A 20,552-nucleotide genomic window follows, 5' to 3' on the forward strand; every position below is an offset into this window, starting at 1 on the left:
ACATGCATTCATGGGCTTTCTCAACAACTTCTAAGCCACCAGCCCTGTCTGTGAAAGGCAAACTCAAGTGCTGAAACTTGTCATCGTGGGAAATGGCCTTTGCCTGTTAGAAAAGCACTGCTGGTTTTGGCTTCTAGCACAGGTGAAAATAAACACTCCTCAGTAAAATTTTGCTTGCTTTTATTTTAGTAAGTATAGCTATGATTTAATTCCAGCTTCTCTCTGAAAGGAATTCTATATTGCAGGAAAGAATGTAACAAGGATGTGAAATTAGTGGCTTCTTTTGGGTTGAAATACTTTATTATTATTTGAAATCTGAGGGAAGAGGCTACAGAAATCACAGAATAACCTCATTAACGTATGAAATAAATCATGAACTCAGAACTGAGGAGAAAAAAAAAATGTTTGCACATCTGGCATACCGCAGCAAATTTCCAAATCTTGATCAGGAGAAGTTGTAAGCTGGGAATGGAGAAAAAGAAGGATGAGAGTATGAAGATCTGATTTTCCAGCTGCATGCAAGTGTGGGCCCTGGACCCAGCAGAGATTTGCAGATTTCCAAGTATTTCACAGGCTCTGGAGGGTCATAATTCCTATGAGAACAGCTGCTTTGTGCCAACATCAGTATGAGCTGTCACATTAGGTCTGTAATAATGTTACAGACCTTTAGGAGCCTTCAGAGGTGAACAACAGCAGGGAAAAAAATGGAATTGTCAAATATTGTGAAAGCGGTGGAGAACAGGGACATCGATCGTGTCTTGAGGTAATTGAAGGTATGCAACAATTTTTCCTTTCAAGTTGTTTTGCAGGCTTAAGAGAGTAGGATCTGAGTCAGCCTTTGGGAAATAGGAGTCCTTGAGTCAAAGGATGCATATTTCCAGTGCTTCATAAACACTTTGCCTACATAACAGGAGAACAGCGAGGTGCTTTTGGGCTTTTCTGTTCCTTTAGTAACGTGCTAGGAACTGAGTTGAGTAATCAAATGATGTTAATTCATCTTGCTGTTTGAGGTCCTTGTGGAACGGAGTGGGAAAATGAGATGAATGCATTTTAGGTTATTTCTTTTAAAAGTGGAATTTCAGTACTCTGGTTCATGCAGAAGTACCCTAGTGACAATTTTCAAATGTAGTTTTTTTTGCATAGAAAAGATGAAATGATCTGGGTGTCTTAATAACAGGAATTGCAGTTCATGTATTGCAAAGACCTTTAAATAGCTGCTTGTTTTGTCATATCTGGGTGTTGGATCAAATAGACTGTCAACAAAATGTATTTTAACATATCAGCCTAAATTGCATTTGCAGGCTATAAAATAAGGATTAATTTTTCTGATTTTTCTTGAGCCCAGAGACAGATTTCATTTACTCTACATCAGCAGGATAGGTAGATCATTTTGCTCTGCATACATTTTCCTTAGTTTTCAGGCCCAGATTTGTTTAAAAATCTGAGCTGGGTTTTCTTTGAACTGCATATTAATAGAAATGAGTGTTTAGTTTTTTCATGTTAGTAGGAAAGTAAATACTTCCAGGAACTGTGCAGTTTGGGAAGCCTTTGTCTTCTTAGAAACAGTTTGTGTAGTGGTTATTATAAATTAGTAACAGCGGAAGAAAAATTTGCTGAAATAGGCAACTAGATAATATCAGCACTGGAATGCTAAAAGCAAAACTTAAACACAGGGAGGTAAATTTAAACTTGATAAAACACAACCTGCATTATCTTTGATAAGGTAGATTTTACAAAACTGGCTGATCTCTTGTTTTTTTGAGGTAGTTTGCTTTTTTAGACAAATGAAGTTTGTCTAACAATGAACCAGGAAAACCAGTGGTATAGGATTAAATGGAAAATAATTATTTCAAGTTGAAAAGATTGAGATCAGTGAAAAAATTCCCCCAGAATGGTAAAGAGGATGCTATAGCAGCTTGGAATAAAAAAAAGTATGAGTACAGCTGAATTTAGTTCCAGATGAGACTCGGTTCTTTCTGAGAGTGTTTGACAAGCTCTTCTGCAGTGCATGGGACTTGGTGGCCCAGACGTTGCCATGTACTTGTCTGACACCTTTTAAGACCTCTTGAAGGATAAGGTTGGTAAAATGAGAGGTCACCTTTTCCTCAAGTGAAAGTGAGCAGTGAGGTTTGTGAACAAAACCATAGTCCTGCCCTTCACAATGCTTCTTCTGAAGGCATCGCTTCCAGGTTGCTCTGTTCACGCCCCAGGTCTGTCTCACCAGTCAGCAGTTCACCACTGGCCTTCAGTGGGACAGAACTAAAATGCAGATGGTCTGCTTTGGGGCTGATGCCTCATGCACTAAAGTGAAGTACTGAGGCACAAAATTATGAACAGATTTCCTTGGAAAGATGGCACCAGTATTTATGTACTATGGTATTAGAGTTCAGAAATTCCTGGGTATGGTGTCTTCTGTGTCTAGTAGTAATTTCTGAGTTAGTTTTCAACTGTGTGAGAAGTAGAACAAGAGTAACACAATTTTGCACCTGCTTAGGATTATTTGGATGGTGGAATGTGCATCAGAGGATGTTGATTAGATTCATAAAATGTACCTGAATGCAACCTCCTGCTGTGTCTAGGTTGTAAATGCTCTTCTGCTTAGTGAAACCGTGTTCCCAGGTGAAATAACACAAGGATCCATTGCAGCCATCATAGCAAGAACCTAATTAAAAACAAAGAGGAAATACTGTAGAAGGAGGTGTGGGCATTTCTAAATTTATGTGACTTACTCTATGCTTTGGACCATGTCCAGCCTGTCTCACTAAAATAAAACTGGAGAAGATGCCTTCGTGTATAAGGGTATGTGTAAAAGCACATACGACTAAACTTCCTTTTTCCTCCAGATCTGAAACAACATCTCTCCTCTTAGGTAAATCCATCAATGGCCATCTTTCCATCTTTCAGTTCTAAGAAGGGAACTCTAAATGAGGTAGGTTTTTTTTGCACAGAACAGTTAAAAATCTGCTGGGACAGAGAGGATGTGAGGAACTATTCAATGTTGTTGCTAGAATTCCCATCGCTCAGGGCAAGGGTGTTCACTCTGATCTGCTGTTCTTGCCTAGCAGGATGTTGGACTGTGCATCCCAGGAGGTTGTTCCTTTTGGATGCTTTTGAAATTAATGTGTTTCTGTACTTTTGGGGGCTTTTTTGGAAGGAAACAAATTCTTTTACTCTAGTTGAAAAGCTTGAAAAAAGAACTGGAGTTACTGGGGACTAGAAAGGCAGTAGGGGTGTGGGTTAGGTTGTTGAGATAATTGCTTATCAGAGCTTGGAGATGTTTGGAGGCTTCCTTGAGCATTGCATTGTTTATATTAATTACCCTTGTACACTTTGAGTTTAGGAGAGGGTTGGTTCTCAGCTGTTGGGAGTAGAAAAGCAGGTGATAGATCCATTATCAGGTTTTTGTGAACAACAGGCATTTATGATCCTTGACTGCTTGCAACAAAGTTTGTGATAGTACAGGAAATAACTTATTTACTGAATTTGGTAAACTAAACACCATCACTTCAGGAATAGGAATGTGAATATTGCCTTGGAAGAGGTTTATGTTCTCTTCATAATTAAAAAAAAAATAATTCCTCAAAGTTGTGTGTGTCATGTAGTGAAACATGGTGCACTAAAACTGTAGACCAGGTTATTGGGCTTAATGATCTCCCAAGTGATACATTTTTAAAAACATTATGGTCACTCAGCATAGTTGTCATGGTAATTCCAGTCACTGTTCACAACTATTTAAAACTCCTCAATGTTCTTCCACAACCATTCAGGGTCTTCAAATTGTTTAAAAAAGGAGTATTCCTGCTTCAGCTTTCCCATGGTAGTTAAGATAGCTCTGCTTTTCTCTCCTTGCATCCAGCTGTCAAAGTATGTGGAAGTTTGCATTTGCATGAAGAGGTTTTTTAGTTTTCTTTCCCCAGAAGAGGTTCTATTTTTACAAAAACTGTGGGAAGAGATTTAGACATTTTGGCATATTAATACTACAGTACAACTGCTCTAAATACCTACTTTTAAAATCAACATAATGTCTTTAACCCACATTAGGATAAAATAACATTACTTTAGATACTGTAGATAGAATCACTTCTATTATTGACTACCATAACTAATACCAAATACAAAAGCTTTATGGAGATCCCAAGTCAATAGGGAGAATGCTGCAATACATCAGGTAAAAGCAGTTTTTTTTTTTTTCCAGCATATGAAAACAGGAATTCCAGATTTCTGTTCTGAATTGCAATTTGGAATGAGATCTGGAGTCTGGAGTGATACTGTGATGCATCAGTATACTAGGAGCAAAATTGTGGATGAAGGATTAAGAAATCTGTTGATTTTTGGAAGATTTATGTTCCCTTCCAAGAAGATTAACCCATTTGCACTTTTTTGGTTCAACTAAGTAATGTCAAGAGTAGTAAAAAGATGGTTAAAAGCACAAGGTTGGAAACAGGAGAATTATTTTTGTAGGCTACTTCCTGGAGAAGTGACAAAAATAAGAAATTTTGCTGTTAATGAGCTTTACCACTCTACTTAGATATTGCAGGTTTTTCCTTGTGAAAAGCCTTGAACATATTTTTCTACCCAGAGGAGCAAATACGCACACAGACTTGTTTGGCTATGTATTCTCAATTTTGTTTCAGACATCTATTATATGTTCCTCCTTTAGGATTCCTCCTCCTCCTTCTCCTGCTGTATATTTTTTTCCAAGGCATTTTCAGTGCTGGGAAAAAATCGGGACACAAATTTGCAGTGCGCAGCGCGGCATTTATGGAAATGTCTGATTTGCTCTGAACTGTAAATTCTAAGTAATGATAAGTGGAATTACTGCTGTAATTATTTTTCTGTAGGGAACATTTCTAACTTGAAATATAAAGCCTGCCTATTAAATAACATTTATCAGGAATGTTTCCTTAGGCATAGATTTCAGATTTGTATTTTATTTTTATCTTGAGCAAGATCTGACTCTGCACCGTTTGTTAGAGACAGGGAGAATAACTAGAACAGGCAAATGCCTCATAGGCAACAGGAAAGCCAGTGGAGAGATGAAAGATGAGCTTCCAGCAGCTGCAGAAAGGATATACACTTCAAGGGTGCCCTATAAGCCTTATAAAGCAATAAAGGAAGGAAAACAACATTATGAAGGGTCCTAACAGTCATAAAATTCCAAAAATGGCAAGGATTGCTTTCATTATATAAAGTGTTCGTTAAAGCTTTAAATAATGAAATAAACCCTTGACACTGAGAATGGAAACCTTCACTGTTCCTCCAGCCTCTGTTTACTTTACAATAATCCAGGCCATAAAAGTAGTGCCGTGCAAATTCCCCGTTCCGGGGGAGCTCCGGGATGCCCCAGGACCACACAGCTCCCCGGCTTCCAAGGGGTCTCAGCAGCTTGCCCAGCCCCTGGCCCTGTGCCACCCCTTTGGCAGACACTGCTGCTCCCAGCCCAGCCAGCCCAGAGAAAGTCTGAGTCACAAAATCCCTGGGATTGTTTTAATTGGCTTAAATTAGGTGTTTCAGGGTTCCTTCTGGGGGATTTCCCCCTCACCCCCGGGTTTTTTTTCCCTTCTTTTGAAGCCCAGGAGTGTTTTGGGTGTTGGAAAAATGTGCTGAAGACTTTGGGACCAGAAAGTAAGTGGGGGACCTCATTAAGGGTCTTCTGGGATTCAAGGTGGAGATACTAAAAAATGGCTTCCATACAAATTTATTTGCTGCTCACATACTTTAAAACAGTAGAATTGTAATTAAAACTAAGCACTTGGCAGGTTATGCAGCAGATACTTAATTTCTCTATCAAAAGAGTAAGAAGAAAGCATTTATTTTGAATAGGAATACTTTCCAAATTCAGAAGACCTTGAATCTCTTATTTAAGCCCTGTTAAAATAGTTTACCTTCTCTGTTAATAGCATAATCTGTTTAAATATTTTCTCCTGAATTAGGACCCTCTTTAGGAAACATTATAAGCTTCACATTGTAAGTACACATGGAACACTCTGCCTTATCTTTCACTGAAATTCAGCCATTTTCTGCTTTGCTTGCAACAAACAGGAACAAAATGTACCCTCGGGGGAAAAAGGGAATTCAGATATAGGTGGGTAAAATTGTTACCTTTAAAAAAATATTGAAAGCTTTAAGCTACAGCATAATCTCCTTAAAGGCACTTGAGCAGTTCTGTAATTTATGGCGCTGGTTGCAGTGAAAGTGTGGGATCCCATTAATTGTTCTGCCCACTGCCATAGTTTGCCATCCTAGTTCTGAGCAGTTTTCTAAGATGTTGCTGTAGTTGAACATTATTTTTAAAAGACATTGGAAAATAAAATTACTCCTGATATATATTTTTCTGTTCTTGTATGTGTTACGTGATATGTTTGTGGAGCTCTGGTATCTCTGTACTTGCACCCTCCAAAATGAAATCTTTTGTCTCTTGGCATATTTTTGGGAGACCAGACAGGGAGACTGTCTGCATCATGAGTGGGAGAAGTAAATGACTCATAGTTCTCTTTATGAGGAGCTTTGTTTCATTCAAATCCCTCTTGCCAAGATGCTGACACTGAATTTGAGTCATCAGCAATAAACAAGTCGTACAGAAAATTGAATCTTTAGAGGGCAGAAAATCATGGGCAAAGGAAAGGCACTCACCAGTGAGTTCTGTGTTAGTGTGTGCTTGAGAGGAGTTATTGATTGCATTATTTCCCGTGGTGGAGTTTTTCATAAGTGTCTTAAACTAATTCAAGGTCCCCCCCTGAAATTTCATTTTGAAAACATGTATGTGTAGTGAGAACAGCAGCATCAGTCAGACTTCAAGATCATGGAGTATAAAATTGTGTTTTCACTGCACTAAATCAGGTGATTTTGGTCCCTGGTTTTGTCATGGGCTTTTTACCTATGCTGTGTCATGAAAGGCTGAGATCGGTAAGAATTTTTTGCATCTTCCAGGAAAAAAAGATGTGAAATTTAGCTTGTATTGGGTTTTGTTCTTTCTTTTTCCTCCCCTGTATAATGCAATAATTTTGAATAAATTTACTTCATATATCATGGCAGCAGTTCTTCAGGACTGCACGTGTTGGTTTTCAGAAGTGATAGTAGATCAGCTAATAGGTATTTCAGTTGAAAATGAAACTTTTGTACTCTATCAACTCTAAGAATTTTACTTTCATGAAAAGCACAGCACCTTATTTTTCTGTGGCACTGCTCTTTCTAACCATTCTCAGCTTTGAAAGTGCAAATGCTATAAAGAAGGGTGGAAATGCACAGATATTTTCATGTTTAATAGCCTTCATCTTTCCACATTTAATAACATTCCCTTCAACAAAACACTAAGAAGTGAATAATTTGCTGATTACAAAATGTGCCTTTTCATTTTTGGTTTAAGGTGTGATTCAGTGTAGGACATGACATACAAATGGATGGAGTTGACTCATGGGGAGGCCCAGAAAGAACATAGTGTAATGGGAATGACTTCAACATTTACAGGCATTTCTTGCTTCTCGAAGTGTCTTGCCCAGTGTGGAGTATCCCCAGGGGCTCTCTATTACCTGGTGTTCCTTTCTCGCTCGTGACGGGTTTGTGCTGTAGTTAAATTGCTCTGACCTGCCTGTCCCAGCTTTAGGGGCAGAAATCCAGCAGTTTAGGAGGAAGGAGGAAAACCCAGTAAATTTTCAAAGAAAACACAGTGTCTAATGCAAACAGTAACAGTTGTGATGAGCATAGTCGAATGAACTTACACTCCGGCTTTGCGGCTTTGCTAAATATAGCCACAGAGGACTGGCTGTCTGCGGGCGCTGGTGTCGGAGAGCATTGCCATCTGCAGCTGGGGAAGCAGCACAAACAGGGGCACAAATCACAAATAAAAGAGATGGCAGTGGGATTACAGACTGCCAGAGCCCCGGTCCTGTACTCGGCTCAGCTGGGCTGCCTTGCTCCTTGGAGGGGTGGATGGTCTTTTGTTCATGCTGTCCTTTCCATTGCAAACATGGCATTTTCCCTCTTGTGCCTGCAGAGACTGACTTATTTCAATAGAAATGAACTTGTTTTGGTGAAAGAGGGTCAGTGAACTTCATGCCTGTTGTTCAGCAGCCCTGGGACAGCCAGTTTTAAACATGGAAAAAAACAGGGTAACATTTGCTCACTGCTGGTGCGTTCAGGTCTCTCAGGCTTGCGCTTTGCTCTCCCTGCTCGCCCTCGGGCACAGGACCCCCAGGGAATGCACCTGTGGCCTCCCATGGTGGAAGCCTGTCAGATCACTGGTGGAGGGGAGGAAGAAAAGAGCAATGTGTCCAGGGGAAAAAACCTGGAGAGTGCTGATGCAAACAGGTGGCCAAGATCCTTGGGTGCAGTGAAGTGGATTCAGCCTGGAAGGAATGGAGTGAGAAGGAGGGCAGGGGCTGGGGACCAGCTGTGGGATGAAGCTGAGAAGAGCTGGACAGAGCACTTGGGAGCAGAGCCAAGGCCAGGGGATGGGGCGAGAGCCACAGCACAAGGCAGGCTGGCAGACAGAGGCCTGCAGGGAGCTGCTAAATGGAGATGCCACCTTTCAGCTGGGTGGCTTTATGTGATGGTGCCTTGTCCCAGGGACACCCGTCCTCAGAGTGCCCTGCAGCCATGTGCTCCTTCTGCTCCCTCATGTCCTTAGTGCTGGAGTCTTGACATCATCCATCCATCCATCCATCCATGGCCTGGCCTTTTCCTTAAACCCATTGCCAGCCTTGTGCCCTGTGCAAGTAGATCTAAATTTGCAGAGGCTTTGGAGAGTGGGTGGAAAACCCAACACATTCTGTCTGCTCAAAGGACATTGTGGGTGAGACCCTTTCCCTACCTTGAGTCTGCTGGCTTTTCAAGAGAAGAGTTAGTTAAAACCAGAAAAGTACCATAAATCCTTTCTTCCTAGGGCAAGAAAGTATAGTTCTAGTTATCCTGTTGATCCTCTCAAAAAGCCAATATTAAATGCAGCAGTGCACTGTGGAAGAACATGAGCTAGGTGGACCTGACTGGAAAGGGGTTTGCTCCTCAGATGATAGATGTAAAATTATCACACTCCTTTGCAAAGAAAGGGAGGGCATAGTCCAAAGGTCGTAGTATTGTGTTGAGAGAACTGAGTGAATGGTGATTTATGATAAGAAGAGTTTAAGCTCACCTAACCTTTGGTGAGCTATGCTTAGTGTATCGTCAGAGCTTACACAGTGAGTTCAACATAGCTTTGAAATGCAGTCGATTTACATATGTCATAATATTTTAATGGTTAATGAGCTATTGTTTGTAATCTAGTCAGTCTACCTGAAAAAGCACAAATGAATACGAATAGCATTGATCATGAAAAATAAAGCATAGTACTTCCCCAGAGTATGTGATACTCTTGACTTCCTTCCACCTCAAAATGGTGAAAGTGATGCTACAATGAAAATTGTGGAGATTTTATATTTTGGTTTTGCATGGTTTTTATAGTTGGTGACTTAAGAAATAATGGACATGATTATAGAAAAATTAGTGATAATTCCAAATTTGGTCCTGGAAATGGAAATATTTCCATAGTAAATTGTCTCAAAACCTCATTTTATTGGTGATTTTTTTTTTTTTTTGGTGGTGTCAGTGATCTGGAGAAGGAGTTACTATTGTTTCTCCCCAGAGTAGTTCTTTAATGGTGACCTTCAAAAGAGTGAGTCTGGATACCAATTTGAATAAAAGATTATTACAGACAAGAGATAACACTTGATTTTTGCCTTTCCAACTTTGGTGTCAAAGGACTGCTCTCTGTCATTTCATTCCACTAAGACAATATAGGTTTATAAGCTAGTGGAAGAAATGTAGAGGCAGGAATGGGCGCAGGTTGCATGAGCCATGTCTGGAATGTATAGCTTGAGTATTGATTGGCATGTGTATGTACTACCATGTGAGTGGAAGAGTAACCAATAGTCAAGCACCTGTTGTTAATAGTTTCATATCTAAAATGTCATTTCCAGCTTGCACATACCACAGAAGAGCTGTGGTTGTCCACAGGGTACCTCTGCTCTCCTAAAAGAGCAATACTAAAATAAAAAAGTAAAATTTTTACTCAGGCTATGTCTGGAATGTGTGAGACTTTGGTGTTGATGAGCACAGGAAGTCAACAGTAATTTGTTTAGCAACAGTTTGAAAGAAAAAATTCTTCACATTTTATAATTTTTCACATAAAAGCAAACACATTTGTCATTAAAGCATTTTAATGAAGTGGTATCTATTGTTACTGTCTGGTTTGTGAGAAGCTGGTGCTTACAACGGAGAGGGAGCTTGTTTCACTAGCTTGAACACATGCCAGAAGTGTTCAAAATGGGAAGAAATGTGCTTGAAAAGTCAGTGGGTTTGAACTTTAAAGGCTTAGGACCTCTTGCCAAGTCTGCCACTTCTTCCCTGCATAAATACGGGAATGTTATCATTTGAAGTGCTCCAGTCTCGCTCTCCTCATTTAAAAACCCAGATATTCTGGCTGACTTCTTTTGTAGAGCAGTTTGAGATATGGTAGTGAAGACTATAGGTGTTATTTTAAGGACTGTTTTTGAAGCAGGGGTGAGAGGTTGGCTCAGGACACTGTCAGAAAGAGGTTTGCAGAATTTTGCCTCCTTATTGCTTACTGGAACCAGTCCCAAGAAAAGGTGTTTCAGCAAGGAGTAGCAATTAAAGATGTTTTTATGTAGTTATTGATTTCAGACCAGCAGACATTGGTGCTAATTTAGCAGCCATTTGCCAGAGCAGCTGGGATTGGATTGAGTGTGTTGTTCCCTTGGCAAACAGTGTCCTTAGGTAAGGGTTGAGCACAGGGATGGAGCAGCACAAACAGCCTCACGTTGCCATGTCCAGCTGGACACTACAGTCAAAGCTCCTCTTCTTTTTTGTGGTTTCCACCCTTCTAAGCCTTCAACCTTTACCAGTATAGAAACCCAATGGTGCAAGTGAGCTTTAGCTGCATGATGAGTATCACAATAATAGGCCTATTGAAAGGGCAGGGAATATGGTGTTATTTTTAAAATCTTTGAATTTTTAGTTTCTGGAGTAGTTTATTTTGAACACAAGCATATATGCATGTATTAAATTTGATATTTAGCTCCAGAGTCAGGACTGTATCTCTGCTTTGGTGCAAAACTTCTCCCAAAATGTAAGAAGACTAAAATAATATGTTTTGTTCTACATGACTAATAATGCGTCATTTTTTGCTGGAAAACTTTTGCAGAAAAATTTTTTTAATCTTTATATTAAAAATAACATAGCTTACCTGGGGAAGCTTGAGGTGCAGTGAAGTGTCACTTTAATTGAATTTAAGGAATACAGACATTTGTCTCCAGATATTTTTTTTTTGATACTTAAGTGGAAATCCAGACAAAGAGTCTTTACGGTACTATTTTCTAGTGGATCTGTTGTAGCTCTGTTTTGTTTTTGTTTTGTTCCTCAGTACTGCTCAGAAATTAGCTAAAACATTTTTATTGCAGAAATGATATAGCAGCAGTTTCAAGTCTTTTGTGCCTTACATGCTCGATTAGAAAAGTCCCATTAATGATAGAAAATGCTAATCAGTGATGTGTTTTGCCAGCCACTACAAGCCCACGCATTCTATATAATCCATTGTTTATTAACCTAATGAAGGTCACTGCAGCTTTTGAAAGCTTGTTGTGCAGCACATGAAAATGGTTTTAAAACTCTGTGCTGCTGGACTTTGGTGCTGAAATAAGTCAAGGTTGGGTATTTTCTTGCCAGAATGGCTGTGGCATAAATTGAGTTTTTTCTGGGTAGAATGATCATTCTGTGCTTTTCATTTGTTCCTTCTAATTGTCAGGACAGATGAACAGTGCAGTGGTGGCTAAGCTGATGGTACTGCCATTAAGAAGCTATACACTGTCTTTATCCACATCTTATTGATTATCCTTTTCTTTTCTTGGCAGGTGACATCACACAGAAGGGATATGAAAAGAAGAGATCAAAATTAATTGGGGCCTACCTGCCACAGCCTCCCGGTATGTGTATCTGTGCTTGTGATGTATGAAGATGTCAAGTGTACTGATAGTTGCCACTGTAGAAATCTGCATCTCTGAAGAAACAGATGTGGCAGAAACAAAAATATTGTTATGCAGAATAAGCTTATTCCATCCATTTTGTGTGTATTTTTATATATATGTCTACTTTGATGTGTGTGTACATTTTTTACATACGTTGGTGTGGGTTTGGCAGTCATGTCTGGAAAATTAAATCAGCCTAGGCTTCTTAGAGAGGCATTGTTTGTTGGAAGGAATGCAAGAATTCAAAGGAAAATGTGATGTCCTAACTCATTAACATCTCAGCCATGTGAAGTTTTCTGAACAGAAGTATGCAAGAGTGGAAGGGAACCTTGGATCTTTGTAACTTCCTCCATTTCTGGGTTTCCTGACCACATCTCACTTTTGAAGGCACTAGAGAGACCATCAATATCCTTGGGGTTCAGCTTGTCCTAGGACATGTGGACAGCTGCCCTTGTACACATACCTGGTTTTAGTATTAAGGGATAGGCTGCATGCACGTGCCCAAAAGGTGTAAATGTAACTTCAAACTAAATTTAATAACATATTGCTTAGTTGAATTTATTTCATATATGTGTATAAGAACTTTCCAGAGTTGTTTTACTCTTGTGAGGCACTGGATCCCAAGGTTCAGCGTCTAGCTGTAGGTATTGGTATAGCCCTCTCTTCTGTCTTGGTCTCAGAGGAGTGTGCTCATGCATTCCTGGTCTCACTGACCTTACAGGCTCCACTTAGGCTTGGCTGTTCTCTGAGCTTTGATTTTGTTGCAGGCCTCAGCCCTAGTTTCTCCTTCTTTTACAAAATCCTTCCTTTTTAGTGGAATTGATGGGGTTTTATTTAAACTGCTGATGTGTGAAGGCGCTGCCTTGTTCTCTCTTCATCAGGTTTGTATATCTCTATGTCTAGCTCCATAGCAGAATGCTGATTTTGTGCCTTTGGATTTCACTTGGTCTGCTCTGCTGGTGGGAACTCCACATCAGAGATCAGTGTTACAGACACCTCTGTTTTCTGAAGTGATACAGCCTGGTTTGAGGGTGTCTGTGACATTCCCAAACCATTGGGAGCCATTAGAGAGTGAAGGAAATCAAATCAACAGAACTACAATACCAGAGGTGCAGTATATTAAATTTTTGGGTATTTATTGGTCCAACCCGACTATCAGACATACATTAGTCTTCACAGCTGGTTCTCATGAGACCTGCTTAGATTTGCTGAGTTATGGAGAGCCTCACAGCAATCCTCAATGCAGCAGCACAGTTGGAACCAGAATCTGTTTATTTTTTTAGTCGTTATTCTCCTTTCTTCACACAAGCAAATAGAGCTGTTTCTCCAGAAAGCTCACAGTCCTCTGGTCAAACTATATCCGTGGCTGAAACTGCTGGGGGTTCATATGCATGTAATGAAGAAAGAGAGAACATGGAGAACCCTCACAGATTTACCTTTCAAGGTCTCTACTGTGATACTAAAGTTTTGCAGTGTAAGGAGAAGCAGAGGGATCTCTGTAAGCCAGTCCTGCGGTGAGGTACATTTAAGAATTTGAAGAGGTCGTGATTGAGAATGTAGCTGACTTTGAGCTGTTTTAAGGATGGGACAAAATGGAATGAACATTTTCTGCTCCCCCAGTTGCTGGAAAATCCCTCACAAGGAATGTGAAATATGGATGTGAAGGTAATAGGATCAAGAAAAGCAAACTATTGAAATATTGTCCACTGTTTTCTTGTAAATATATTAAGGTCAATCATTTAGCTGATGGCTAAATGGATTATTTTATTATAGTGGAAGACACTACTTCTGCTGTATTAAAGTATGTTCCTCCATAAATGGATATTATCTGTGCTTGGGTCTTTTGCTGTCTTTGTACTTTTTGTTTGTTTTGTTGTGTTACCTTTTGGACAAAACCTGAAAAGGTTTGATTTGATATAATCCTTATAAGACCTTATTCATCTGAATGGCTTTAAATCCCTGCTCACTAGAAAGGGGGAGATGAATCCTTTCCAAGAAGAAGCAGGATGACAAAACAGAAGGCATTTTGTAAGCCTCTGTTAATATCTCAACAATCACATACGTGACCAATTAGCCTTTTTAAAAAAAAAACTTCATAAGCTGTTTTGGTGGGGAATGCAAGAATTTATAAGCTGTGACGGACTTGGATCTTGGTGGTATAAGGGAATAGAGGTTTTAGAGATCTTTTAAGAGAGGTATTTTAGAGATATCTTAATATAGAGATATTTTAAGCTAGTATGGAAACGGACATGACTTCTGCTGGGATGGGAGGTGTTGGGGAAGGGTAGGAATTTGCATTCCGTGACTGCATTCAACACACTAAAGGAAATCCAAAGGCATTTCCCCTCTGCTGGGACACGCAGTCCTCCCGCTGCACCTTTGCTAACGCTCCTAGCGCCCATGTTGGCAGAGTGGAACATCGACCCGCGTTGGCTCCGTGGGTGTCCTGTGGTGTCTGTGCGTGCGTGTGCGTGTGTGCTCTTCTGCATGGGGGCAGCAGCTCCATTCGTTGCTGTAACAAATGTAAAAAAACTAAACGTGAATTAATTAGTTTTTTTCAACTTGTTACAGCAGCGAATGGAGCTGCCGCGGTTCGGTGTAGACTGCAACACAGTGAAGGAGCTGCCAGAAGAATGCTCCGCACTGCCAACATTGGTGTCTGTGACATCCGGGAAGCGGCCGCTAGAGAGAGAGCAGCCAGCACTGCAGGAAACCGGCCTCTCTTTTATTTTCGTTTTGGTGAGCACCATGAATGTATCTTTTCCAGTCCGTATCTGTATATAACTGTGCCTCATCTGGAAGCCTCTGGTAGATGCCTACCTCAGTAGGATGGACATGGGGCTGCCGGCTGCAAGGCAGGACAACCAAAGGATGACACCTGGAAGGCCGTTGCGACTTTCTCTGCCCGAGAGTGAAGTGATGGGAAGGGAGAAGGAATAGCTCTTCTTAGCAATTTGAACGTATTAACACTTCTCTAGCTTCCATACCATGGATACTTTGGAGGAGATTGCACACAATAAGCTGGTGAAACACAGGAATGCATGTGTTTCTAATTCCCTTTTTTGGCACTGCCTTTTTACAGTGCTCTAAACAGGCCCAAGCTCACCAGATTCTGGAGGAAGCTGTGAAAGTCTAAGCACCCTTAGTTCTATGCTGTTTTCAAGTAGGGATCTCTGCCTGAGCTCTGCTCACATCCACGCCATTCAGAAGCAGCCTGACTTTCAGGAGCAGGCATCAGGCTGGTAGAGCAAGCTGGAGGAAGAACATTCCTCAAGGTTACATCTCTGCAAGGCAAGGCATGACTCCAGCCATGCCTGTAGAATGATGGCCTTCCCAGGTACCCCAGGTATCCCTCTGGCAGGACCTGTGGCTGGTGGCAAGCATTCTGCTTTATCCCTGCATTCATAGCAAGGCTGCAGAGGATCCACAGCTCCTCAGGACACCAGATTTTCTCTTGCCAACCTTGTGGGGACATGGAGGACATCACACTCTAGCCTGTGTGCTTGTCCACACTTGCACAGGCTGTCCGGATGTGTTGTAAGTGATGGCTGGAGGGAAGATAAGATTTACAGTTCTGTCAGAGCAAGACATACCTGTAAAAGGGTTCTGTATTTCAGAAACTTTCTCCACTCATTTTCAAACCAATTTGCTATAATTCTGTAGAGGAGGTCTATATTGGATTCTGTGTTTGTATTTCTTCTCTTACACAGGGCTGCTGTAGGTCAGGTTCCCTCAGTCTGACATGGTTAACTTCCTCTGCCTGAGATTTTGGCAAAATTGAAAGGATTTAAAGTAAATTGCAATTTCAGGTTTAACAGTATTAGTGATATTAAACCACATGATAAATGTAACCAGTAAAAGGGCTGTAGACTATATGAACAGACATACATGTGTTTTTTTGTCATGCTTATTGGGATGCTGGTATTTTAGAATGGGAGAACTGTTGTTTTTCAGGAGTGGTGTTAATGAAAGGTAAATCCAGGCAACCCTGTGGTTGATACTCCTCCAGGTGATGTAGGAGCTGGCTCTTAGGCTCCGTTTCTGACAGGACAATCCCAGGGCACGTATTGTCACATGCTGAACAGCAAACCTGCAGTGACACACAGGGGATGTGCCTGCACATCTGCAGGCTGACTCTGCAGTGCATGCAGAGCAGGTCTGACACATCCAGATGCTGCACAGACTGCTCATATGCAAAGGACATTTGTACTGTTCCAGCCAGGCTGTCGAACATCCAGAAATCCGGAGCGGATGTGCTGCATTTGGCAGTGTTAATGGGAGAAGGGATGGGGGGAGCCCCATTTTCTTTCCCATTAAATCCCCACCTGCTTTAAGTCAGGGAGACAAAAGTACAGCTTTGTTTCCTCAAGATGCTTTCTAAGGATGTGAGTTTGTAGCTGGAGATGGTCTGTGTGCAGAGCAATTTTTCTTTTCTTAGTGTGCCCGTGTGTCAGACATCTAAAAATAATAGTGAATCCAGACCTTTATATCTGTACATACATCCCAGTCCTCTTGTGTGGTGACCTTTCTCTTACTGCCTCTGTAGAGGAGCCATGACAGCCAAGAGCTGAATTAACCACTTAAACAGGGATTTATTTCAGAATAACTTTCTGAATTTTATCTTGATTTGATAATTCAGTTCTGGGTAAGATAATGTGGACAACTGCATACACATTATAAAGAGAAACCCTCCCTATAAGAAAAAAACCACTTAATTACCTGTATTCCCCATAAGCTGTGGTTTTACCCAATTGCCTTCCAGTATTTTGCTAGGAAATTTGATCATTCATTCACAGACAATGTTGTTGTCAATTAAGCATTGCTTCTGACAGCTCAGACATGGGTGGTTCATTCTCTCTTAATCAAGTGCTGTGTCTCCACTAGATTGCTTTCTGTAATTTCCCATCATTGGTACCACCAGTGTAGCTCTATTTGTAGTGCAACCATGTGGACCAGTCATCAGTGCTTTATTTATTATGGTTAATAAATCTGTGAGATGTGGTGCTTAAAAGGCACCTGCTGCTCCTTTCACATGCCTAGAGACAGATCCCTGCACCTCCTGCTGCTGGAGCCCCAACAGCACCAGCCTGGGAACATTTCAAGCTATGCAGGGCAGAGAAGATAACACATTTGTGCAGAAGATTCCTTTTGCCTTATGAAAAAACAATTTTCTATAGAATTACAGGAACCAATTTCCATAGCCTCTCTTATTAGCATGACACATATATTAATATCTGCTCTCTGTGCATATATTTGCATACTTTCTATGTCTATGTGTGCATGCCTTTGCTTTCAGCTATTCCTGCTGCTAAGTCTTAAGGCAGTCCAAGTAAACTTGGTGATTACAATTTCATTTTTCCTTCCACACACATTATTTGTATTGCAACATTATTTGGATTGCAAAGATTGAAAGGAAATATTTAAACAAAATTTGATTCTGAAAAAAATACTCTCATGTATTCATTTTATTAACACTAGCAAGTATTCCTATCACATCTGCCTTCCTAAAATTCTCAAAGATCTTACCAAGGGATAACCATGATGGGTCATTTCAGAGAGTGTAAGTGTGGTGAGAACATGGATCTCTTTGAAAGGCATGTGCATTGCACAGCATGTGGGCACATCCCTGAAACAGTGCAACAGATGTTTCACAGATGAGAAACTATAGCACACAGACAAATGCCTAGTAAGTCTTGGGCTTAAAAAAGAGTTTGGGTTTGAATTGGTGGATGCCCGCAGAGCTGAGTTTGGATAAAAAGGAAGGTATTGAAAGCCTCTGAGAAGTACCCCTTGAGGCCATCACTTAAAATGATGGTTACTGGTTTGGTCTTGCCACCATGACTGAGAGTCCAGTTACCATTTTATAATTCTCTGGCCTTTGATGGCATCTCTGTTTCCTATCCTGCACCAATACCTTGTAATATTAAACTTTGTTCAAACAGAGCAAAAAATACCTTCCTTCCCTTTTCACTAATGAGTACGTGATGAAATCTGTTAGTAATGCAGGTAGTGGTTTCAGCCCTTGGTGTGAATTTTTGGGGTAGAGGATATTTTTAGTACACATTAGAGTTGGTAAGTTTTTCAAAGAATTTGAAGATTTCTGAGGAAATATCTGTTGATGTTCTTGGAGGCCATCTGCAGAACATAAGAGCATAGGAAGAAACATGAAAGTGTTGGTCTAAAATCTGTCTCAGTCAGAGGTGAACGATAGAGGGTAGAAAGGAAAACCACCACTGGGGGCCTTAAAGCTTAACCAGTGTTGGAGCAGAGGAGGTGGAGCCTGTGGAGGTGTTTGAAGAGTTGAGATGAGAAACTGCTGGAATTCACAATGCTGCCTGAATTTGTCTGTGGTGTGATTTGACCAACCCATTAGTGAAGATGTTTGCTTTGTGAATAGGTAGTCTTTTCTTGCATATTCTACAAAAAGAATCTTCAAATGGAACACTGAAGCTGTGGAAAGGAAAATGGAAACCAAACATCATATATGCTCTGGAGCTGTAATGTGATGTCCACCATCACTGGGATAAAGGAGAGAAAAAAAGAAGCCCGTGATATCCATGCTAAGTTTGATTTGAAAGCTAAACCTTTCAAGGAAATTCTGGAAGGCAAAATTGAGATTGTAATAATGAAAGAAAATACGGAGTATGTGGATTAAATCAGACCAAGAGTAAGCTCACCTGTGAAGGAAAACTTTTAATTAAACCAATCTAATCAGAAATTACATTTATCCAGATTTATCTAGCAGAACATGGCTCCACTTTCCTGGATGTCTTTGGTTAGAAGTATTGCATTTTAAGTCTCCCTTGGCTTATCCAGTGAATTCATTACTTAGTTGTACATTTGATGGGAAGAGTGAAATGCCACACTAAGTAGCGAGTTCCATGGGGATGGTGTGACATTTAGCATGTTTACAAAATATACTGTGTGTTCATACCTGAGTTTTCTTTTAAAGCTGAGCCATCAGGCAGTGAATAGAAACTCAGGAAATACTGTGAAGGGAAGGTAAATACTGTTTCTTAAAACTGCACTGCAGGCACTGTGTTCCTTCCTTCCCACTGGCCCTGGAGTTGTTTGGTTTATCCTACAGCTCTCTCTCCTGGGGGCACACATTGTAAGTTAGTTTTAGAACAAGAAATGTAGCCTCTGTCTAAGAATATCTTCCATTTCTTGTCAGGCATTTCAGCTTTTGAATATTTTTAGATTCAAAAATTTAGCACAGGCATAGGAGTAAGAGATACATCAAAACAGCTTGTCAGCTGACAATAAGGAAATAATTGTCCTTTGTTGGAGAGGGCAGTGCAGCTATTGCCATGTTATCAGCACATAGTGTTGCAATTTAGCTACAAAAAGAAGTAATAAAGAAAGGAGGAACAAGGAGGTGAAGGGGGAAAAAAGAATTAAAAAGAGGTGAAGCCTGCTTCCAGCTGGTAGTTTTGTATCTTCCATGCACTTAAAAATAAAGCTATCCAGCTCGCAGTGGTATTGCTTCTGTAGCTTTACTGAGGCTCTTGCATTTTTAGCTAAATTCAGTCAAGAGAGGATCCAGCTTGCAGATTAGGATTTGTGGATTGATATATCTGCATTAAGTTGTCTGCCTATGAACCTTATATTTATGAAGAGATATAGTTAATTCAGTTGCTGAAACCCAAAGAGCTTTTCAGTTTCTTCCAAAGCAGAGACCTCCACTGCCCACTTGCACAGCTCTCAGGGCTTCACTGGATTTACAGAGTTGCCTGAAGATGGGTGTCTGATACCGTTCAGGACTTCCAATGGTGCTGGAGACACCTGCACAGAGTGAGCACACATAAAACAGCACGTCAAGGGGACAGTGCCATTCTGGCCAGACTGGTGTCACAGTCCACAACATCTGCAAAGAAGTTTGATACCTTTGTTTAGAATCCTGAGTTCTGGTCTAGGTCTCTGTTTTTCACAATGGGAGCTTAGCTTAAGCACCTTCTTGTAGACACCTAATATATAAGTGTCTTAGGAGCTTTAGCTTGTGTTAGGAACATGTCTGATTACTCCAGTGCACCTGCTGATGCCTGTGTGTATTGTGATGACCATGAAGCACTGATTTCTAAGCCTCTCATATAAAATAACTGTGTTCCAGGCATATATATTTTCCTGAAATTCTTCATGGCTTGCAAAGAGTCAATCACTAGTGCTAATCACGCTTACCTGGTAAAGTCCTGCTTCAGCTGCAAGACTGGGCTAGACCACGGTGTTATTAAGAATTATGCTGCTTTGACAGTGAGTGTGTCTGTGCACAGGGCACTGGCATGACACTGGCCTTTCTCTTAGGAAAGTCATTCATTGCTTTGCCACCTCCTTAAATTTAGGAATCGATCCAAGTATGGATTCTCAAGCCATCACGCTGCCGATTCACAAATGCGTCTGGGCGAAGCTGCACTTGAACAAGCATTAGCACTTAACTCACGGACCCTTGTGCTGGCTGTGAAAGCTATCAATTTTTTGAGTTTAGTTATGTTCAGAAGTGACAAAAAAAATATTCTTGTTACTGCACTATACTGCTAGAGC

The 20,552-nt window shown here is 40.6% G+C and overlaps 1 protein-coding gene across 6 annotated transcripts in view; it reads left to right on the top strand.

Moving 5' to 3' along the window:
- The window catches only part of DIP2C (disco interacting protein 2 homolog C), a 309,487-nt gene that overhangs the window by 153,227 nt on the left and 135,708 nt on the right, over window positions 1-20,552 (top strand). For 4 of the 6 annotated variants that reach the window (XM_084220016.1, XM_084220018.1, XM_084220017.1 and 1 more), the window contains exons 2-3: window positions 11,901-11,972; window positions 14,586-14,753. In XM_084220016.1, the coding sequence (XP_084076142.1) occupies window positions 11,901-11,972; window positions 14,586-14,753 (240 nt within the window). The remainder of the gene's footprint in view (window positions 1-11,900; window positions 11,973-14,585; window positions 14,754-20,552) is intronic. The other 2 variants (XM_084220019.1, XM_084220020.1) reach the window with 1 other exon arrangement.

This window comes from Fringilla coelebs, assembly GCF_963513975.1.
Source record: "Fringilla coelebs genome assembly, chromosome: 1".
Classification (NCBI taxonomy): Eukaryota; Metazoa; Chordata; class Aves; order Passeriformes; family Fringillidae; genus Fringilla; species Fringilla coelebs.